Raw genomic sequence first — 23234 nt, forward strand, 5'->3', positions numbered from 1 at the left:
CTGGGCAGGAGGTCCGGAGTCAGCTGAGCAGGACAGGCTGATGTCTGATCCTTCCTGATGGTGCTCTTTTGTCGGAGATATTGTTAAAATAGTATTTTCTGGGCCATCTGAATTTAGCAGCAAAAAGTTAGTATTCACAACTGCATTATTATACATATACAAGGATATTGTTTGTATTATTTAAAACCCATGCGTGAATAAAACTAAACAAGGTAAAACCCACTTAAATCGGACAATTATCTAAACTCTGATTGCACCTAGATTGGATTTGGTTTATATACTGAGCATGCAGGTTAGTAACTCACAGTAGATGTTGAGGTCTATTGGAGCACTGTTTCCCTCACTGAAAAGATTGAACACATGACACGTGAAGGGTCCCTGGTCGTAGCGGGTCACATTAACTATAGTTAAAGTAGATCCTCCATCAGTGATCTGAACTCTGTCACTTCCTGTAACCTCAGAGCTGCGGTTCAGCCAGAGGAAAGAAGGGAAAGATCCAGAGCAGGAGCAGGACAGACTGACGGAGCTGTTGAACTCCACCAGCCCTTTGCTGCTGGAGTTTACCATTACATTGGAGACTGGTGCTGTGGGTGAAACACAAAACATATCATATATTTGCCACTAGCTCATAAAGGTACTGAAGAATAAAACCCTGCAGTAGCTGGGAATCAATCCAGATATATAAAAATGCCTGGCTGCACATTGCCAATAGAGGAGATACTCTTTCGCTCAAGGACCATAAACACTATTTTGGCATTCTACAAACTGTTATGCACAACAGAGAGACATTCAGATTTTGTTAATATGTTGTCAGACTGGCATTGAACTGGCAATTGTATTTTCAGATTGTTTATTTTTGGTGGTAGTTTAAGTGACATTGTTGACTTTTAACAGCAAACAATGCTACTTATTTGATCAACAAGAAGTAATTCTCCTCAACTTACATTTCCGTACAGAGACAACTACAGTCTGAGATGTTTGAGTCATCAGAGTTTTGTTGTTGAAGGCCTGACAGCTGTAGTTCCCACTCTGACTCATATGAACGTTCATCAGACGGAGATCTGATCCAGTATCAGACATCAGGGCTCCGTACAGAAACCACTGAACAAAGGCAGGAGGTCCGGAGTCAGCTGAGCACGTCAGGATGATGTCTGATCCTTCGTCATAGTATTCTTGTGACGGAGATATTATCAGATTTATATTTTCTGGCCCAACTGTGGCAGAAAACAAAAAAACAAATGATTACCCATAAATTATAGCGAGTAAACGGCAGCAAAGAAAAACATCACACATAAGATCTGGGCAATATATTGATACTCTACGAAATCACAACATTAATGCTGTGTTGCAGTAAAGTGGTGGAATTGTCTTAATGATTTGTTTGTACTCATTGAGTCATTTTATCCACATTACTTATGATAATTTATTAAATATCTCATTTTGTAAATATATTTTGAAAGCACCATATGTCACCCGTAGATTATTATATTAATATCTATATTGAGACATTTTTATAAAAATCCATATCTCCCAACCATACCACAGATAAATAATGTTTTTTGTTGACTTTTTACTTATTGACACCAGCAATGTTATTTCTTCTAAAACTATTACATTTCACATACAGTATGAATAAAAGAAAACAAAACAATTTAAAAGAAATATGCCTCCAAATGTTGCATAAGTAATGTTAATATTGAGGGAAAGGGTACTCATGATGACATGAACCCTGACTCAATATAAATACTTTTTTAATTGTCTGGGATTTGAAGGAAACATAAAGGTTAGTAACTCACAGATGATGAGTAGGGTTAGTGGAGCACTGGTTCCCTCACTGACAAGATTCGTCACCTGACAACTGAATGGTCCCTTATCGTGGCGCGTCACATTATTTATAGTTAAAGTGGAGTTCCTATCAGTGATCTGAACTCTGTCACTTCCTGTAACCTCAGAGCTGCTGTTCAGCCAGAGGAAAGAGAGAGGGGATCCAGAGGAGGAGCAGGACAGACTGACGGAGCTGAACTCCACCTGCTCTGCGCTGCTGGGGGTTACTGTTACATTGGAGACTGGCTCTGTGGGTGAAACACAAGTCATATTTGCCACCACCTCATAAGTTCATCCAACACTAAACGAGATGCAACGTTTGAAAAGTTCTCTCACCTTTTATGTTCAGTATTGTGATCCCTGTCTGTGGCGGTTCTCCAGGTAGAAAAATGGTTACTGAGTATTCTCCACTGTCATTTCGAGCCAGGTTCCTGAGCTCCAGAGATCCAGTAGACATGATAAAAGTGATCCTGTCTTCATACTCTGGTGCAGGGAAGTTGTTAACATTCCAAGTAAATATATTTTCAGCACCAAATCTCCAGCTCACTGATTGAAATGGTGTTCCTGGAGTAAGTGTTGTGGTGAACATCACTTTCCCTCCCACAGCTGCATTCAGACCGTCTGGCAACACACCAGCTCCTTCAGTTAAACCTGGAGAGAGACAGAGAGAGGGACCTGCTTTGGAAATCATTCAAAACACAATACAGCAGCAGACAAAGTAATATTTGTACTCTGTGGAAGCTCATAAACAGTTTATCGGGACGTGAAAAGACCGTTTTCAATGCTAAGTTTTAGTTTTACAGTATTTCTAAATTACTTTCAGGTCTTGAACCAAACAAACCATGTGAATAAAGTTAGGGCAATCTTCAAGTTACTAACCAGCTGAAGTAGTTGACATGTTTACACAGAAAAATCGGCATTAACCCCTCCCTTATGTGAAGAACATTACTTATCGCCAACATTTAGATTTAAACAACAGGGAAACAGCTTCCAACAGAGAGAAACTTACTGTCTGTCAATAATGAATGGTTTCTCTTTGAAAAATAAATGAACAAACACTTTAAATAGAAAGAGCAGACCTGAGATGACTCCCAGGATGATGAAGTGTATCACAGCTTTTTCCATGTTTTCCTGCATTATCATCAAACAACCTAAAAATGGGATCACAGTCCTTCAGCTTTGCTTTGCTTATTTCAGATTTAGAACAAGGCAGCCCTTTGTGGGCGGGGTGTTACTATAATTATGCCTCTAAAAGGTTTATCTTACCAGAACTGCTGTTGATCATTGACAGTGTACGCAACAAGCAATTTATAAATGATCCTTTTATAATTAATAGAAAAATGGCCTCTCATAAAAGAGCTTGGTTTGTATTATGTCCAAACAACATGTAGATACCATGGTGCTGTGGAGTCACACCAGACATGATGCAAAGATTGACCAGGTGGCTTTTCTCCCACTTTTATAAAGTTTTGTGATTGCACCATAAATGTTTAAAATGACACACACAAATGCTCACCAGGGGAAAACAATACCAGTATCGCTGTTGGGCAGTGTTAGGTGTGACTTTTCATAAATTGCTTGTTGCGTACACTGTCAATGATCAACAACAGTTCTGGTAAGGTAAACCTTTTAGAGGCATAATTATACGAACACCCTGCCCACAAATGGCTGCCTTGTTCTGTCTTATCTGAAATAAGCAAGACACTTCACCCGAAATGGCTCCTGTGGGGATTGTCCACAGTACTGAACGTATGTAAGTCGCTGTGAGACTGACCGTTGAGCGGCCCAGACCAAGCAAGGAGGCAGAGGCAGAACGTCCAAAAATATAACCCGACGTGGGCATTTATTCAAAAACATGTGCACAAAGTTCACAGCCTCAATCATGCTGTTCTCCTTTCTCACATCCTGCAGCCACAACGATCTCACACACACTCAGCCCAACAAGAAACAGCACTTAAATACACAGACTAACAAGACACAGGTGAGGGGGAGCAATTAGACACAGGTGAGGGGGAAGGAGACAATTCAGGGCCCCAGGTGCGCACATTCAGCAGCCACAGACATCAACATATTTTGCACCCTGATTACACTCAACCGCTGTCATCCCCACCAGCATACATGCTCTCTGCGCTCTCGCAAACTCCCCTATATTCTCAGGTGGAGCCGAGGACCCGACCAGCACCTGCCAGACGACACTCCAATAAATACGGTTTAATCAGCTAAAAGATACTACTTCAATAATTAATATAAATTATGTACAAATACGCAATGTTAACTGTACTGTGTGCAATCACGCTAATAAAGTGCAAAATTACCCGGCCCAAAGCCGTCAGTCCATAGTGGCAAAGTTACCTTCGTCACAGTCGCTTTGGATAAAAGCGTCTGAGTGACATGTCATGTAATGTAATGTAATAAGCAAAGCAAAGCTGAAGATCTGTGATCCCCTTTTTAGGTTGTTTGATGATAATGCAGGAAAACATAGAAAAAGCTGTGATACACTTCATCATCCTGGGAGTCATCTCAGGTGAGCTATTTCTATTTAGTTCTAGTAACGACCAGGGGCGGATCTACCGGGGTGGCATGGAAAAAAAATAGCCTTGCCACCCCAGTTGGCATCTTTGTTTTGAAAGAAAAGTTGTGGCTCATCGGACATTTATGAGAGAGAATCTCTAATGTCCGAGTGCAAGTGAATGCATGTGAGTCTTGTATCCCCTCCCCCGGCCCTGGCGCGAGCTTGGAAATATGATTGGCGGCGATTTCCTTTGAACGGGAGGACAGCACAAAACGAAAAGCATTCAGACTCAAGTAGACGGGAGGAATGAAGTATTTGCGGTCTACAATGACAGAGAAGAGACTGTCAGTTTGGCTGTACTCAGCATTGAATCAAAACGCACTAAAGCTTTGGATCTTAATCAGTGTGTGAGGCGTTTTGCTGAACCAAATGGTAATCGCCGTATTAAGCTGTTATAGGCATGCCAACTTGATGCTCTGCTCACGGATGACTCGATGAGCATAACAAACTGTTCAGATGATGACCTTGTATGTGTGTATATATTTTTTTCTTTGCGGGGGTATGCCCCCAAAAAACTGTTTCTGAGAAAGTCAAAATAAGACCCTAACGGATGCAGTTAGTCACTTCTTTAATGTTTGTTCTTTCTGATGTAAAGTCAAGGTTGTAACTGTTTGCAGTAAAGTCGTGGAGCGCTGAACCGTTCCTTTGAATCTTTAGAATGTTGATACATGATATAATTACTTGTCTTTCAATTTTGAAGGAGGGCGAGCAAGCATATTGAGGAACATTCATCATTAAGTCCTCCAAAAAATATAATTTATTCAATAATAAATGAATATGTGAATCATAACAGTGATTGAAAGCTGATAGGAATAATATGATTGTTAATATTATCATATTCATACAGACAAACATTGATGAGACAGTTCATTAATGTAATTATTGCAGCAGTCTGCATATATTTGGTACCCCTGCTGGTCTAAGAGTGAAACAAACTCATTTATTTACTCAGTTATTGTTTAGTTAAAATTCATTAAATTATGTCTGCCACCTTATATATTTCTATTTAAGGCTTTACTGATGTGCCACAATAATGTCACCTATGTTATTGAGTTAAAATTAATTAAAATTAATATTGTGGCTTTCCAAGTTAACATTGATTGATATAACTGCGATTAAATCAGCATATACTTCTGCCAGGGGATGCCACCCCTCAAAATCTCCTTCCACCCTCTTGCCACCCCATGAATATTTGTCTAGATCCGCCCCTGGTAACGACTGAATTCTGTATCCAAAAACAAATGGTGAAGGCTGTCCTTTTAGAGCCCCTCTCACCCCTCACAAAAGGAAGAAAATGGTTTAGTCCTCCCCGCACTAGTTGTGCTCAAACCCCGCCTCCCAGCCGCTGCGTCTCAGCCGCTCTCACATGAATGCAGGAGGGAAAATAACCCTCTGCTTTCGGCTGTTAGCGCATTTAAAAACGTTTAGGATTTAATGATATAAATAAGGGCTATTCAAGTGTTCGTGCTGGAAAGTCGATTTACCTAAAAAAAACCATGATAAGATTTACGGACATCTCTTTCCCAATGTAATTCAATGAGAATTTGGGCCTGGTGAACTTCCTCAAGGTTCAAGGTTCAAAGCTTTTATTAGTCATACGTGCATAGCTACAGTGTAGTTATGACGATGAAATCTTAGGTCACAGGCTTCTCCAACAGTGCAACACAATAAAACAGATAAACAGAAAAAAATTGTGCAAGTAAATAGTAAATCCAAATGGAACAATTGTGAAATAGTGAAATAGTGCAAGTGATTGGAATGATATATTAGATAAATAATTTCTAAGTAGCGGCCAGATTAATGTTATGATGTTGTTTCAAGTTCAGGTGTTTAACAGTCTTATGGCCTGTGGGATGAAACTGTCCCTGAGTCTTAGGTTTTAGTCCGAATGCTGCGGTAGCCTACCGCCTGCCAGACGGCAGCAGACAGAACAGTTTGTGGCTGGGGTGATGGGGGTCTTTTGTAATCCTGAGGGCTTTCTTCCTGAGTGGCTTGCTCTAAACGTAGATAATTCAAAGAAGAAATAGAGTGTCAGCTCATGATTTTTCTAACAAGAAGACTCCTCAGTGTCATGTCATGGGAATGAACTCCAATATCATCAGTTCCATAAGATAAATTAGAGTTCAAAGTTAGACATTCTTCATCTTTTTTCAATAACTGCAAGATCAATCATAGCACAACATGTAAAGCATTTTCAGCTTTCTAAAGTTTTAACTATTTAGCTTTTTGGCATATAAGCTTTCTGATTTTGTGTGTGTGTTATTGTTTATGCAAATAAATATGACTTGTGAAGTCTTGTTCAGTTGACTGTTATTATGCAGTACAGCCCCCTCTCAATTTAGTGGTTGGAAAACTAAGATGGTGGTTTTTTTTGTTTTCTTATACCGTGGGAAGGATAGATACTTAAATCAACATGACGAATGTTCTCTTAAGCATGACACTCCAAGCAAACCTCATTTAACCATAGTAAATGAATTGTAAACTACAGTATGTTGAGGAAAGAGAATTGAAATGGGCACAGATTAGTATTACTTTAGTTCTACTTTAGTTAATTAGTGACTTCCCTAATAACCGCTTCAGATTCATGTGTACAGTTGTTGGCTCAGTAGTAATTTGTTAATACATTTTAAAAGGTGCATTAGAGACATGGATCAAGAGAGGAAGGGGGCCCAGAGATAGCTTATGTATAGGGCCCGGAGTTTTGTGCTACGCCCCTGGGTGGAGGTATGCCCAATTCCCATTATTTAAAATGTGTCAGAAGAAAAGACAGGAATGTGACGGTAAGGTGCAAACTGTGTCCAGGCCAGAAGCTATTATCCACTGCTGCAGACACAACATCAAACCTCTCCAAGCACCTGCAAAGCAACATGCTAACACGAAGCTAATAGCTAAAGACCCCCGAACCCAGAGTGATGATGTTCAGTGTGTGCCGACTTCGAACAAGCAGCAAAAACTAGAATTTTCACCGTTATTACGTAACTTGTGTTATGTCTTCCTTATTGCAATAGTAATTGTGATATGTGTGCACATGTAGGCCTACGTTTTAAGTTGTGGCTATAGGCTGTTGCTGAGTAACGCAAAAGTAATGTAAAGAGTAATGTAACGAAGTAAAGTAATATATTACTTTATTTTAAAGTAATGAGTAATGCAATACATTACTTTTTTTGAGTAACGACCCCATCACTGCTGTTGGGACTGGTAACATCCCAGTTTGATACGACTAAACATTTAGGGGTTTATTTATAAGTTAAGACATGTGTTAAAAATGTCATGTACTAGAACAGCGGTTTTCAAAGTGTGAGGCCCGCCTCCCCTGGGGGGCACCAGAGAGCTTCAGGGGAGGCGCAGCGTGAGACACGAAAGAACGAGAAAAAGACGAGTAAAGTGACACTTGCCCACTTGTGGCTGTCTGTGGAGACCGAGTTCCCCCACCTCACCAAAAAGGCTGTAAAAGTGCTCATTCCCTTCCCCTCCACCTACCTGTGTGAGTGCAGGTTTTCCGCATTGACTTTGATCAAAAGCAAGTACCGGTCAAGGCTGCAGTCAGAGTATGATCTGCGTTTATTCCTCTGTGCATCAAAGACGCAGACTCATTGTTCCCACTAAAGTAGGGGTGAGTGTAATAAGGAGGCAAAGTTGACGCTCAGTGTGTTGCCGGGAGAATATAAGGATTTATCCACCATGTTGAAAATGTTAAAAAAAATATGTCTTGAGAACACGGTGTGCGGAAATATACGGGTCGTGCTAGATGTGCCTGTCCTCTGTAAGAGGGTGTCGGCGACTGACATGCAAGGAAGAACGGCTGTCCACAGGCTGTTCCAACTTTAACAACTGTATTAACTTCCAGGGTAGTGAATTGAACATGCAATTGTAATTGGGTGTGTGGTAGTGATGGCAGTTTGACACTGAAGCTTCGAACGGAGCTTCAACCCTGGACTTCCTATTCCATAGAAGCAGTGCTTCGAAGCTTGCTTCAAATCACGTGACATGTGACGTCCGAAGCAGCAACTGCTTCAAATCACGTGAAATGTGACGTCCGAACCAGCAACTGCTTCATTTCCTGAATGAATCAACTCACTGGTTCGCCGTCCAATCAGGTGATTCAATGCACTGCCTCGTCTCGATTCTGACAGGTTGAAACAGTTTCAAATTTGAGCGCTTCAACACTTTATAACCGCTCTAAACAATGCACAATGTGTGGGTTGTTGTCATAGTTTGCATTGTTGCTGTTGAGTTGTTGTTGGTATTGCATTTGAATTGGATCATTATAGAGCACGCCAGGAAGAAAAATAGGTCGTTCTGGCTCGTGAAACACTTCGAAATGTGGAGAAGTTGTGAACAAAAAGACAATGAGTAATATAAAAAAACACTTCGATGGTCTAAGGAATTGATAGCCCAGTGGATAGAGCCGGCAGCCAGGATGCGGCGATGTCGTCCGCGCAGCTGGTTCAAAGCTCGGAATAGTTAAACTTGTAATCATTGCTTTTCAACTTTAATACTTTAATAACTGATAAAAGGCCCTCTCCGCCCAAAAAAATTTCAAGCACTCTCTAGTCTCTTCTCAATAACCCAATACACACTATTAACAATCTTTAATTGCAAATAGAACATGATATTCAGTCTTAGTGTGTGTGTGTGTGTGTGTGTGTGCATCGAATATTTTTCAAGGCAAAGATACGTTAAACCCACTGCAGCCTTGCACTTCGCCAGGAGAGGTCGCTGTAACTGAAGCTTCGAGAAATGAACCTATTTCCGACACAATTGTCCAAGTGGTTCGACGCTTCATTCAAAGCTTCATTTTGCCATCACTAGTGTGTGGTATATTTTCATGCACGGACACGCATGTTCCACAACACACAAACTGAACAACACTCAATTTTCCGATCGCTACCAGCGTCCTTGCGATCTTGTTATAATAACAAGTGCACGTTACTGATGCAATATGGTTGAGACCATTCAGTCTGATTCTAGAGGGGTGCAAGGAATAGTCCAAGTAGTGGGGGAGTTTTATACAATATGTTTAAAACATAAAAATAAAAAGGTTTTAAAAAGTTATTGTTTAATGTTTTAAGGAGGTGACGCTACTCAGCCAATCAAATCGGTACAGTCAGCACGATAGATTCAAACACACACAGAGACACGACAAGAGGAGAGAAACAGTCGGAGTAATTTCAAATGGCGGAAGGTAGACAGCGAAAACAGAGCATTTAATTACATTTTCTCTTACTGGACATCTTTGAAATGCAATTGAATAACCCGGCATTATAGCAACAACAACAATAATAATAATAATAATAACAGCAATAATAATTGGGAGGGGGGGGGGCGGCTGTTCTTATGTTCTCTGAGGGGAGGCTCACCTACCCACACTTTGAAAACCCCTGTACTAGAACATCAGCTACATTGGGGAATGTCCAAAGGCCTTTTAAAATCAAGTATACACAACCTTGGTTTAACCACTATTTATACGGTGGCCGACAGGTACAAACACGCTACAATGATAACAATACAAAAGAAAAGCTCATCATATTAAGCATTCAAGGTTAAGATCTTTCTCTGTCATTATGTTGGACAAAATAATGAGCCATGCTTTGTGAAAAATATCCTAAAAATGTAATTGTTGCACATAAAGTAGACACCTTGAGAAATTCGAAAATGTATCATGTTGTATTTATAAATCAATTACAAGAACGCCATCACAAAAATGTATAATTTCAAAATGTTTCCAATGTAGCTGAGTTTAGGTATTTTTGGACGTTGTAGGGTCTATGGCAATGTCTGACATTGATTGGGACTAAGATATTTTAAAAAACTGTTTGATTGGTTGCTACGAACTTAACATTTGAAGATCTTCTGATTTATCTTCTGGCCCTACTGTGTGGTTGAATTTGTTATCGTCAAATATCTAAACTTAAATGTCACAAATAAGAAAATGACTTTAGTGATCAATCGAATTGAAATGTTATTCTGACATATTTTCTGTTACCACTCTTCTTCTACTGAATTCATGAACTCAAATTCCCTCTCAATTCCTTTTCAATACAACATTCTTAGTACAAATAAACATTAAAAAAACACATACAAACAAAAACATAAAACGTCATAACAGCTGAATCTAACACAGGAAACTAAACATTTGTCTATTCATGATGTCACACCTTAGTTCAAACATTCACACATTTAATTATTCATTCATACTGGTCCTTACATCCTTTTTAAAACAATTTAATTAGGTTTCACACCAGCCTGTCGGACATATTTACAGTGGAAAATGGAAATGTTTCTGTGTTGTAGTCGACTGATCCACCACTCGATGTCACTGTTGTTATGTTGCATTAGTTGTAAGGTTGCATAGTTCTCAACATCAACTTACCATAATGCTTTAAGATAAGGTTAGTTTATTTATATTTCAGACACAAAGGCAATTTAAGGTTCTTTACAAAAACTGAAATCAATTATAAAACTAAATATATTGATCAAAAAGACAATCCATAAAAAAGATAGAAATTAGTTAAACAGAGAAATTTTAAATACACGTAATGCTGTAAGGAGTGCTGAAGTGCAATATTAAATCATATTTAAATGACCTCGGGGAAAACAGCATAAAAAGCATCAAAAATGTTAATGAACCCAGGTTTGGGGCCGACCTCAGATTCTCAGGACACTTGTCGTAGTTTCCAGAAATTGTGTTGTCTGTTTTTACAATGGCTATTTTAGCAGTTAGCCTCTCTACTCAACTTCATCAACAAAAATGCTTATCACTGATGAGGTAAAAAAGTTAAAACGTCATTTTCTGCAACAATGTTTTCGTTAGTCTGGACTTAACACCAGACATTAAACTAAACATAAACACACTTAACCCTTGTGTTGTGTTCAAAAGCTGTTACCGTTCGATGGTGTTCGCGGGTCGATTTTGACCCATGATTTATCTCAGTTCAAAACACAACAAACAAATTACTATCATTCAATATTGTTTTAACTACATCATAACTAACTTATAATGCATTCATAACCATACGATCCTGTTGTAATGTTATGGCCCAAAACACATTACACCACATATTGCACACGTGCATGTGTGTGTTCAGGTTCAAGTGTTAGTGTACATATTCTTTGAGAAAGGTCGAGTTCCCGTGGGGGGAGGGGGGCAGAGGGAGGGGAGACCAGGTGCATGTTGCGAACAATTATTGTTACAGTGGATGAAGGGGGTGGGGGAGGGGTGTCTAAAGTCAAAGATGAATCTTGATTGGGCCAAATTTGACCTCGAGTCACCCAAAACAATTCTGCTGGGTCTCCCCAGACCCGAACACCAAATTATACACTTTTTTTTTTAGAGACCTTCAGACTTGGCAAACATTGTCAAAATCTGTTTTGTAGTCCACAACAGCTATATACACATATTGCTGCTGTGGAGGATATCATGAAGCTTTGTTCCGATATAAAAAAACTAGAGCGTAGTTATTAATTTTAACTTGAAACGGGTCACGGGAGACCCGAACACAACATAAGGGTTAACTATCAAACTAGTTTCACTGCGTCGTTTAGTTTACATTTAAGAGGTGAAATCCATTGTATTACTGCACTGTAAATGTAGTGTTTGCTGACACATTAGAAAAAGCCTTTAAAATAATAATCTGATAACATTTCAGAGCCGCTTTGTCTTTATGTTGTGAAGCTCTTCTTCCTCTGAACGGCCTGTTGGACGAGAAGTGAAAATAGGGAAGTGTTACTCATGGCAAGAGTTTGAGCTTTGATCAAGTGTATGTTAGAATGAGTGGTCTGATAATGTGGTTCTATAGTGGTTCCTTCAGATTAACTAAGTTAAATATGTCTACAGAAACCTTTGAACATACATACATCTTAAAACGTACCTTTAGCACAAAGAAGGTGGCTGAGTCTATTCATTCTCGTATATCGCTGAAGTGTTCTCATACACAGCCTCTTCTAGTTCTAGGAGGAAAGAAAAGTGTTAATACATCTTATTTTTAATACATATGTACAATTTGATCACATGAATACTAACCTCTAATATCAGATTGTGGTTCAGCTTTGTTGTTGCTTCTGATTGTGTTACTGCTTGGTTGTTGTTTTCTAAAAAGCAATGATGAAATACAGACATGCAAACAGATCAACTCAATTCAAACTGTTACTTTTCATTACACAGACTGCAGTTTAGATGTTTCAACTTACTTTGTGTTATAAACGTAGTACCCTCCACCAACAGCTCCAATAACGACTAACACAAACGAGTCATAACTAAAGGGCTTAGAAACATATGGAGAATATATAATAAGAGCGGGCCCTTTGTTGAACATCAACCTTTTGTAGTTTGAGTAAACAAGGTTGTTACACACAATGTCTACACCAGGGATCACCAACTACATTTGTCCAAGGGCCAAAAACACCATTCTAGCTCCACATGTTCTGTCTGATATCTTCCAATGTGCTGATCCTGAATCTTCCTCCTGCCTGGTTTTTGAGTCAAGCTTTTGGGTCTAAACTAGGAGATACTGAGCAATCACCTTTCCCATACTTGTAATTGAGTATTACTATGAAAATAGATTTATGTTATATACTTATGATCTTTTCCACTTACTTTTTCTCATGAAAGAAGTACCACACGATAGCACCTATAAGAACGAGGACGACTAAAACAGCGATTACTATTCCAGCGATGCAACCACCCGAACAGCCTGGTGGTAGTAAAATAAAACAGGAGATAAAACATGACTTTTAAATCATTCTGTAAACGGGAACTACCTCTTCATCTCATCATCCCTGTGGATACAAGGCACAAATAGATAATTAAAAAAGATAAAATCATAATCGTTACTCCAGATTAGAACAGCATGTTTGATTTGAGTTTTACATTTTGAGAGATGTCACATTCCTTATTTCTGATTATACAGGTGCCGGTTTTATAATAATGAAAATGATTTTTTTTTATCCCGCTAAGATAATTATGTTCTTACTGACTTTAATGTGCTCCTACCTGGCTCTGGCTCATGTGTTACGGTCAGTTCATGGACCACTGATGATTTTCTCCTGGTTATATAATTCCATGCTTCACAGGAGTAGTTGCCACTGTCAGATAATTCAGCGTAATCATTATAAATCACAGCAGAAGTGTGTATCTCTGTCCCATTCAGCGTCCAGGTGTATTTGGCAGTTGGCACAGATGCAGCCGAGCAGGTTAATTTAAATGTGCCTCCAACATGTATCTGACTTGGACCTGTGATTTGAACTGTTTCTGGTCCGTCTGGAAAACAGATATTTGGAAGTATTTATTGTTCAATAGTTCCTCAATAATCTGAATGTATCATTGTGAACAGTAAAGTTATAGTTTGTTACCTACAGATAACAATCATGGAGTACTTTGCTTCCTCGCTGCTGAAGGGGTTGCTGATAATACAGGAATAATCTCCTGTGTCGTCTTTACTCAGACTGCTAAAAGACAGCTCTCTGTTGTTGTTGGTGAGGGTCATGTTTACAGTCTGAGTCAGATCTAAGCCTCCCTTTCTCCACTCTCTGGTAAAGACAGAGCCAGCAGCGTCACAGATTAATCTGAAAGAGTTCCCCTCAATCGACAGGTTTGATGGAGATGTGACAGAAGCGCCTGATACTTTCTCTGTGGGGCAAAAGATCAGGTGAAAGATATAAAAGCAGGAACAAAAGAAGCTGATTTAATGCCTGAGTTATAAATATAAAAGGAATAGTTTCTTTGTAAAAGATGCAAACATTTTACTACTTCTACCTGAATAATGCATATAATGTGCCGAGTGTCTGACTGCTATAGGTTATCAGCTTTTGATAACTATAGCTCAGAATTATAATCTCTATGAGAGGAGCATAACATCGAGTTCAATGTGAATTTACCGACGAGAGAAATAGAAGACGTTTCATTAATTCTAGGATCTTTGACAACAGAATCAAAACAGTGGAGAGTTTAAGGGATCGTAACCTTTTTCAGGTAATTTGCTTTCTATTTGATCAAATTTAAGTGTTTCAAAGTTTGACCAAAAGTCTTAATAGACCATGACCTGAATTAAGATTGGCACTTTATCACTCTTTAATGATTCAATTGTTTAATTTGTTAACAAACATTTAGATAACACATCCAGAACATACTGAGCAACATTCAGAGTTGTGTTAATGTCAATCTGTTAATGTAAGTCTACTCCATTGTTATTTATATTTGGATTGAGATCTCAGCACATATTTTTGAGGATATATATCAAAAATAAAAATAGCCATACTCTACAAGTGGAATCACTCGTGCAGAACAAGTAAGAACAACAGTATTAGGGTGGAAGAGGGTTACGAGTAGTTTATGCATGTGTTTCTATTAACAGAGAAACATTGTGTGACGTTAGGAAAACATGCTTGCATATAGTTTTGCATCAGTTGCTGGTTTCTCCAAACATTACTACCTTTGTATTGTTGTCATTTATTTTATGCATGGGATATATATTAGTCTTTAAGCTGCTAAAAAACCCAATATGTTAAACGGCTATTTGCTTAGTCTGTCTGCCAAGCAGCTAGGAAAGGACTTAATTGTTAAACAAAGCTTTTTCCTTTTGTGTCCGTTTTAACCTAAGACACATCCTAAAGAGGATTAGGGCCACATGTGAAATATCTTTTAAGATCTTAGAAAAAATACAAAATATGTTGAGTTCTGAGACTAAAGTCGGAATTCTATTTGTTGTAAATACATGTAAATACAATTTTCGAAAATCACATAGCGTAGCCATTATTCTCTTCCCTATTTGAGTGCACCTTCCACCAATACAACCAGTGCCTGTGGTTACTACATAGTTATCTTTCCAAGACTCATCAAAACTAACTCATAATTCAAACTTACCCAGTACAGAAACAACTGAAGGCTGAGAAGTCTCATATCTCAGAGTTTTGTTGTTAAAGGCCTGACAGCTGTAGTTCCCTCTCTGACTGATCTGAACATTCATCAGACTGAGATCTGATCCAGTATCAGACAGCAGGGCTCCATTCAGAAACCATTTAAATACAGCAGAAGGTCTGGAGTCAGCTGAGCACATCAGGCTGATGTCTGACCCGTTCTCATAATATTTTTGTCGCTGAGATATTGTCAAATGCGTTTTTTCTGGACCACCTATGTGGCATACGGGGAGTAAAGACATTAATTAAAGTAATACCGGCAGCTTAAAAACAATGTTACGTGACAGCTTGGCTCAGTGAGAAGCCTCATGATACCATCAACTTTAAAGCAATGTGCAGAATCAAATGTATGCACATACTGTTGGAGTAACTCACAGTAGATGGAGAGATTTAGTGGATCACTGGTTCCCTCACTGACAGGATTAGATACACGACAGCTGAAGGGTCCCTGGTCGTGGCGGGTCACATTAATTATAGTTAAAGTGGATCCTCCATTAGTGATCTGAACTCTGTCACTTCCTGTAACCTCAGAGCTGCTGTTCAGCCAGAGGAAAGAGAGAGAGGATCCAGAGGAGGAGCAGGACAGACTGACGGAGCTGTTGAACTCCACCAGCTCTGTTGGTTCTGAAGTTACCACAACATTGGAAACAAGTGCTGTGGGTGGAAAACACAGGGGGTTACACTGACCAGCTTTCTTGCATAAGAAGTAGAGTGGAGTGTTTTGAATGTTTAATTCTCCATGGTCAGTAATAATTGCGTTGAATATAAACATGTAAACATGGGAATGTTCAGTTACCTGTGATCCTGCAGTTATTCTTAGTTTATACTTTACAGTTTTTACTGATGGTCTTTTACCAGTACATTTGTCTAACAACGTTGATGCATAGATTATCAGTAAAGCAGCTCACTAGATTATTATGCATATTTAAATATTTTATTTTGTCCTGTTGCAAAATGTTGCACCAAGCCTAGTACTTGGTGCAACATTTACAGGTGTTGGCTGACCTTACAGGATATCATGTCCAATTAGCCACAGCAACATTTACCTTGGTTATACAACAATTCAAGTTTTTGTTATAATACTCACTCTGAATGGCAATTTTATAATTTTTCTATCACTGAAAAACTCTTTTGAGATTTGAAAGGTGATTTCTGTTAACAGAATATTTCTGCCATATTGTTATATCAATGTGTTTAACTATGATTGTCCTGCACTGTGTGTAGTTGTATCTGCTAGCCACATCTGTTCTGTGCTGCTGGCCTCTCCAGGAAGTATCTTCATACGTTTTTATTCTCAGCCTCACTTGTCTTTGTACATGCAGATATTGCAGCACTCTCAAAAGTGGAAGTACATTGTTTCTTTTTGTCCCACAAAGGTTTTGCACAACCTTCCTTTTATCTGAGACTGTTGCATCTGATGCTATCACTGCTACACTGATGCAGTGTCACGCTCATTCGAGTCCGTGGCTATACAACTAAATGGACCTACTCCAACTATTTTAGTCATTATATACCGCCCACCCAAACCTAACAAGGACTTCACTGATGAATTCACCACACTTCTCACTCACATTTGTTCACTCTCATCCAATATCATTCTGTTAGGTGATGCTAATATTCATTTGGACAAAATTAATCTTTCTCTCACTAAGGACTTCATCTCATGCCTGGACAGCTTTGGTCTTCAACAACATGTTGACTTCCCTACTCATTCGAAAGGTCATATTCTGGACATAGTCTGTTGTGCTGGTGTCACTCCCCTAAACTGTTCTGCTGTCTGTCTCCCCATCTCTGACCACATGCTCATTTCATTTAATTTAAGTCTGTCACTGTCCAAAATCAAACTGTCACGCACTATGTCCTTCCGTAATATCAAAAACATCAATGTAACCGACCTCACAACTGGTATGGACTGTTTTCCCACCATCACCCCCCCATGTACCCCGGAACAGCTGGTTCTCTTGTATAACAATGGTCTCCAGACTCTGTTAAATTCACTTGCCCCCCTCAAATCCCGGACTGTTTCATTCCCCCACTCTGCTCCCTGGTTCACCCCCCACCTACGTCAGCTGAAAGCCGAAGGTCGTCAGCTGAAGAGGCTTTTCAGCAAAACCGGACTCACCATACACAAACAAATGTACCATACCCACATCCTCATATACAAAGATGCCCTCTCCTCAGCCAAATCCCAATATTTTACAGCAAAAATTACTGCTGGTGCTGGAAACACCAGGGCCCTGCACTCAGTGGTCAACAAATCACTCCGCCCCCCTGATTCCCTCCCCCCACACTTTTACTCCACTGACCACTGCAACTCCCTGATGTCATTTTTTAACACAAAAATAGACACCATTCACCAGCAACTGACCCCTCACACGTCCAGTTGTCCACCTCCTTTTGTCCCCCACCCCCCCCTCTCTCTACCTCTCTCCTGCTTCGAACTCCCCTCTGCTGCGGATTTATCCAAAATCATCCGGAATTCCAAGCCATCCACCTGCCAACTTGACCCCCTCCCATCCTCCCTGGTTATAGCCTCCCTCCCCTCACTGCTGCCCCTGATAACTGCCATTATTCACTCCTCCCTCACCTCTGGTTCTGTCCCCTCAGCCCTCAAAACTGCAGCTGTCACACCGTTATTAAAGAAACCTGGTCTAGATCCCAACATCTTCAACAACCTCCGCCCCATCTCCAACCTACCTTTTCTCGCTAAAATACTAGAAAAAGCAGTGGCATCACAGATTCAGACACACCTCACCAACAATAACCTTTATGAACAGTTCCAGTCCGGTTTTCGCCCCCGTCACAGTACAGAAACAGCCCTCATTAAAATCACAAACGACCTCCTGATAGCAGCTGACTCTGGACAATTATCCATCCTCATCCTCCTTGATTTAAGTGCAGCCTTTGACACCATTTCCCACTCCACCCTCCTTGACCGACTTACATCCATTGGCTTATCTGACACACCCCTAGACTGGTTTCACTCATATCTCTCCGGCCGTACTCAGTTCATTCAGTTAAAATCATTCACATCCCATCCCTCCCTCATCTCCTCCGGTGTCCCCCAGGGCTCTGTCCTTGGCCCCATCCTCTTCATCATCTACCTCCTCCCCCTTGGACAGATTTTCCGTAAACATAACATCAATTTCCACTGCTATGCGGACGACACCCAGCTATACGTCTCCTCCAAACCCTCTTCCACCTTCCCACCCCCCTCCCTCTGTACCTGTTTACAGGAAATCAAATCCTGGTTCACCTCAAATTTCCTAAAACTCAACAGTGATAAAACTGAGGTAGTCCTCATTGGTTCAAAACTCAAACTCACCAAGCAACCCAGTTTTACTCTCACCATCGACAACTCCCCGGTTTCCCCCTCCCCTCAGGTCAAGAGTCTGGGTGTCGTCCTCGACAGCACCCTCTCCTTCCACACCCATATCAACAACACCATCCGGTCTGCCTATTTTCATCTCAGAAACATCAACCGCCTCCGCCCCTCACTCACTCCCCACAGTGCCGCTATCCTGGTCCACTCTCTCGTCACCTCCCGTTTGGACTATTGCAATTCCCTTCTCTATGGTCTCCCCCACAAACACCTACACAAACTCCAACTGGTCCAAAACGCTGCTGCCCGTATCATCACCAGAACCCCTGTCATCAGTCACATCACCCCTGTACTACACCAACTCCACTGGCTTCCCATTAAACACCGCATTGACTACAAGATCCTCTTTCATACTTTCAAAGCCATTCATAACCTCGCCCCCCCATACCTGTCTGACCTTGTCCATGTCAACATTCCCACCCGGTCTCTTAGGTCTGCCTCCTCCATCACTCTCAAAGTTTTCCCAGCCCGTCTCTCCACCATGGGGTCAAGAGCCTTCAGCCGCTCTGCCCCTCACCTCTGGAACTCCCTCCCCCCTGATATTAGAAACATGGACACTATCACCACTTTCCAAACTCACCTCAAAACCCACCTGTTCAGGCAAGCGTATGGCTGACCTGTGCTGCAAGCTGTATGTTTTTAGTAGTTATGTTTTTAAACTGTGTTTTGCTTTTAACTATGTTTGTAAAAATTGTTTTTAACCTTGTTGTACGGCGACCTTGAGTGCCTTGAAAGGCGCCTTATAAAATAAATGCATTATTATTATTATTATTATTATGCTATAGTCACAGGTACAACCCATTTTGATCTGTACTTCTTTGCACAAAAACGTATTTTCAAACTTACCCAGTATAGAGACGGATGAAGGATGAGACGTCTCATATCTCAGAGTCTTGTTGTTGAAGGCCTGACAGCTGGAGCTTCCACTTTGACTGATCTGAACGTTCATCAGTTTGAGCTCTGGTCCATCAGACAGCAGGCTACCATTCCGAAACCACGTGAACTGGGCAGGAGGTCTGGAGTGAGCTGAGCAGGACAGGACGATGTCTGATCCTTCCTGATAGTGCTCTTTTGGTGGAGATATTGTCAAATTAGTATTTTCTGGGCCATCTGAATTGAGGGTTAATAGAACAGCAATAAGTCAGTATCCACAACTGCATTATTATACAAATACAATGAACTTCTATTACATAGCAAGCATGCAATGAACTGTTTTTAAATATAAGAGTCCAATTTACAATGATTTAGTTCAGACTATGCTGTAGGGAAAATGTGTTTGAATATCTTATAATCCCATGAGTGAACAAACAGAAAGCAAAACAAACTGCCAAATATCTAAAGCAGGGGTGTCCAAACTACGGCCCGGGGGCCAAATGCGGCCTGCGACCCATTTTGAAACGGCCCTCAGTTAATTCAAATAGTATAATGAAATATGGCCCACAAATTAAACTTGTGCTTGTCATATATTGTAATAATTAAATATATATGTAGAAATATATATCACAGTATTCATGTGTGCCCACCTTTCAAATACATTCAATCAATTAAAGTTGGAAACATTTTCAAACTAATCTTAATTGATATAAAAAGCCCAATCACTTATTTGCATAGCACATTTTTTTATAAGCAATCTGAAGCTTCTGTTTTAAGCCATGAGCTGCAGACTACATACATGGAGCCCTATGGAGAGCTGTGATGTAGGCTTTTATGTTTCTTACAGCATTTCTAAGTATCAAGCTTAATTTACCTACATTTGATTGATTTTGCTAACTTATAACTTTGCATATGAGGCAATATACCTCACCTCACCAGCCTTTCATATATATTTTTCTGTATGTGGCCCTCGGTGAAAAAACTTTGGACTTGTTTGGTAAATGTACTAAGCATGCAGGTTATTAACTCACAGTAGATGGTGAGGTTTAGTGGATTACTGGTGCCCTCACTGACAGGATTAGAAACAAGACACCTGAAGGGTCCCTGGTCGTAGCGGGTCACATTAACTATAGTTAAAGTGGAGTTTCCATCAGTGATCTGAACTCTGTCACTTCCTGTAACCTCAGAGCTGCTGTTCAGCCAGAGGAAAGAGAGATGGGATCCAGAGGAGGAGCAGGACAGATTGACGGAGCTGAACTCCACCAGCTCTGTGCTGCTGGAGGTTACCGTTACATTGGAGACTGGTGCTGTGGGTGAAAAACACAAAACACATGTTTCAAGGTGCAGGAGAATATAACACTGCAGTGGCTGGGAATAAACCTCATGATCAAGATGAGATCATTAATATTCATGGCTGCATATTGACACAAAAAAAAAAAAACCTAATTGTTTTTGTTTATTATCTTAGGACAATGGTTCAAGGACCAAACATGTTTATTTGAAGGATTTAAGAAATGCCATGCACAATAGAGGGGACTTTAATTTCTTTTTTTGTTCATGTTTTGTCAAACTGGCATTGATTTAACTAATCTGTTTTTTCAGACTGTAATTTTTAATGTCAGTTCTTTTTTATACACTTTCAATATGATGAAGTTCAATTTGGCTAATCTAGAAAGTATACCTACAGTACAGTATATACCTTAATTCATTGTCTCTTTGTACATATTTAGCATTTGCTGAAATGTACAAGACGTTTGTACACCAAATAAATCTTCAAACTCAAAGTAATACATGTGTAATATATTGTTGATTACAATGTATGGAAATACCATTAAAAATAAGCATATTGTTCATCAGCTCAGTGGTGAAGTGACTCACAGTAGATGGTGAGGGTTAGTGGAGCACTGGTTCCCTCACTTACAGGATTAGATACACGGCACCTGAAGGGTCCCTGGTCGTAGCGGGTCACATTAACTATAGTTAAAGTGGATCCTCCATCAGTGATCTGAACTCTGTCACTTCCTGTAACCTCAGAGCTGCTGTTCAGCCAGAGGAAAGAGAGAGAGGATCCAGAGGAGGAGCAGGACAGACTGACGGAGCTGCTGAACTCCACCAGCTCTGTGCTGCTGGAGGTTACCATCACATTGGAGACTGGTGCTGTGGGTGAAAAACACAGGGGGTTACACTGACCAGCTTTCTTGCATAAGAAGTAGAGTGGAGTGTTTTGAATGTTTAATTCTCCATGGTCAGTAATAATGGCGTTGAACATAAACATGTAAACATGGGAATGTTCATTTACCTGTGATCCTGCAGTTATTCTTAGTTTATAATTTACAGTTTTTACTGATTGTCTTTTAACAGTATGTGTCTAACAACGTTCGTGCATAGATTATCAGTAAAGCAGCTCATCAGATTATTAAGCCTGTTTAAATATTTTATTTTGTCCTGTTGCAAAATCTTGCACCAAGCCTAGTACCTGGTGCAACATTTACCGGTGTTGGCTGACCTTACAGGATATCTTGTCCAATTAGCCACGGCAACATTTACCTTGGTTATACAACAATTCAAGTTTTTGTTGTAATACTCACTCTGAATGGCAATTTTATAATTTTTCTATCACTGAAAAACTCTTTTGAGATTTGAAAGGTGATTTCTGTTAACAGAATATTTCTGCCATATTTTTATATCAATGTGTTTAACTATGATTGTCCTGCACTGTGTGTAGTTGTATCTGCTAGCCACATCTGTTCTGTGCTGCTGGCCTCTCCAGGAAGTATCTTCATACGTTTTTATTCTCAGCCTCACTTGTCTTTGTACAAGCAGATATTGCAGCACTCTCAAAAGTGGAAGTGCATTGTTTCTTTTTGTCCCATAAAGGTTTTGCACAACCTTCATTTTATCTAAGCCAGTTGCATCTGATGCTATTGTCACAGGTACACCCCATTTTGATCTGTACTTCTTTGCACAAAAACGTATTTTCAAACTTACCTAGTACAGAGATGGATGAAGGATGAGACGTCTCATATCTCAGAGTCTTGTTGTTGAAGGCCTGACAGCTGGAGCTTCCACTTTGACTGATCTGAACGTTCATCAGTTTGAGCTCTGGTCCATCAGACAGCATGCTACCATCCAGAAACCACGTGAACTGGGCAGGAGGTCTGGAGTCAGCTGAGCAGGACAGGCTGATGTCTGATCCTTCCTGATGGTGCTCTTTTGGTGGAGATATTGTCAAATTAGTATTTTCTGGGCCATCTGAATTTAGGGTAAATAGAACAGCAATAAGTCAGTATTCACAACTGCATTATTATACAAATACAATGAACTTCTATTACATAGCAAGCATGCAATGAACTGTTTTTAAATATAAGATTCCAATTTACAATGGTTTAGTTCAGACTGTGCTGTAGGGACGATGTGTTTGAATATCTTATAATCCCATGAGTGAACAAAAAGAAAGCAAAACAAACTGCCAAATATATCTAAAGCAGGGGTGTCCAAACTACGGCCCGGGGGCCAAATGCGGCCTGCGACCCATTTTGAAACGGCCCTCAGTTAATTCAAATAGTATAATGAAATATGGCCCACAAATTAAACTTGTGCTTGTCATATATTGTAATAATTAAATATATATGTACACATATATATCACAGTATTCATGTGTGCCCACTT

General features: G+C 40.0%; 3 protein-coding genes across 3 annotated transcripts in view; all 3 read right to left on the bottom strand.

Moving 5' to 3' along the window:
• The window catches only part of LOC307013422 (cell adhesion molecule CEACAM5-like), a gene marked incomplete at its 3' end in the record, with an annotated part of 4776 nt that extends 1740 nt beyond the window's left edge, over positions 1-3036 (bottom strand). The window contains exons 1-6 of the mRNA XM_079640819.1: positions 2904-3036; positions 2161-2475; positions 1797-2072; positions 945-1214; positions 306-584; positions 7-107 (exon numbers count right to left, since the gene is read on the bottom strand). Of these exons, the coding sequence (XP_079496945.1) occupies positions 7-107; positions 306-584; positions 945-1214; positions 1797-2072; positions 2161-2475; positions 2904-2967 (1305 nt within the window). The 5' untranslated portion in view covers positions 2968-3036. The remainder of the gene's footprint in view (positions 1-6; positions 108-305; positions 585-944; positions 1215-1796; positions 2073-2160; positions 2476-2903) is intronic.
• Positions 1-16145, bottom strand: part of LOC307047142 (cell adhesion molecule CEACAM5-like) — a 60490-nt gene extending 44345 nt beyond the window's left edge. The window contains exons 1-4 of the mRNA XM_079693884.1: positions 15686-16145; positions 15258-15524; positions 13752-14024; positions 13389-13655 (exon numbers count right to left, since the gene is read on the bottom strand). Of these exons, the coding sequence (XP_079550010.1) occupies positions 13389-13655; positions 13752-14024; positions 15258-15524; positions 15686-16082 (1204 nt within the window). The 5' untranslated portion in view covers positions 16083-16145. The remainder of the gene's footprint in view (positions 1-13388; positions 13656-13751; positions 14025-15257; positions 15525-15685) is intronic.
• A 2473-nt stretch (positions 16146-18618) lies between these two features.
• LOC307013517 (cell adhesion molecule CEACAM5-like) overlaps positions 18619-23234 on the bottom strand; it is a gene marked incomplete at its 3' end in the record, with an annotated part of 122430 nt that continues 117814 nt past the window's right edge. The window contains exons 9-13 of the mRNA XM_079640918.1: positions 22554-22817; positions 21444-21722; positions 20597-20872; positions 19539-19802; positions 18619-18731 (exon numbers count right to left, since the gene is read on the bottom strand). Coding sequence (XP_079497044.1) covers positions 18619-18731; positions 19539-19802; positions 20597-20872; positions 21444-21722; positions 22554-22817 — 1196 coding nt within the window. The remainder of the gene's footprint in view (positions 18732-19538; positions 19803-20596; positions 20873-21443; positions 21723-22553; positions 22818-23234) is intronic.

Source organism: Notothenia rossii, assembly GCF_949606895.1.
Source record: "Notothenia rossii genome assembly, chromosome: 7".
NCBI classification, from domain to species: Eukaryota; Metazoa; Chordata; class Actinopteri; order Perciformes; family Nototheniidae; genus Notothenia; species Notothenia rossii.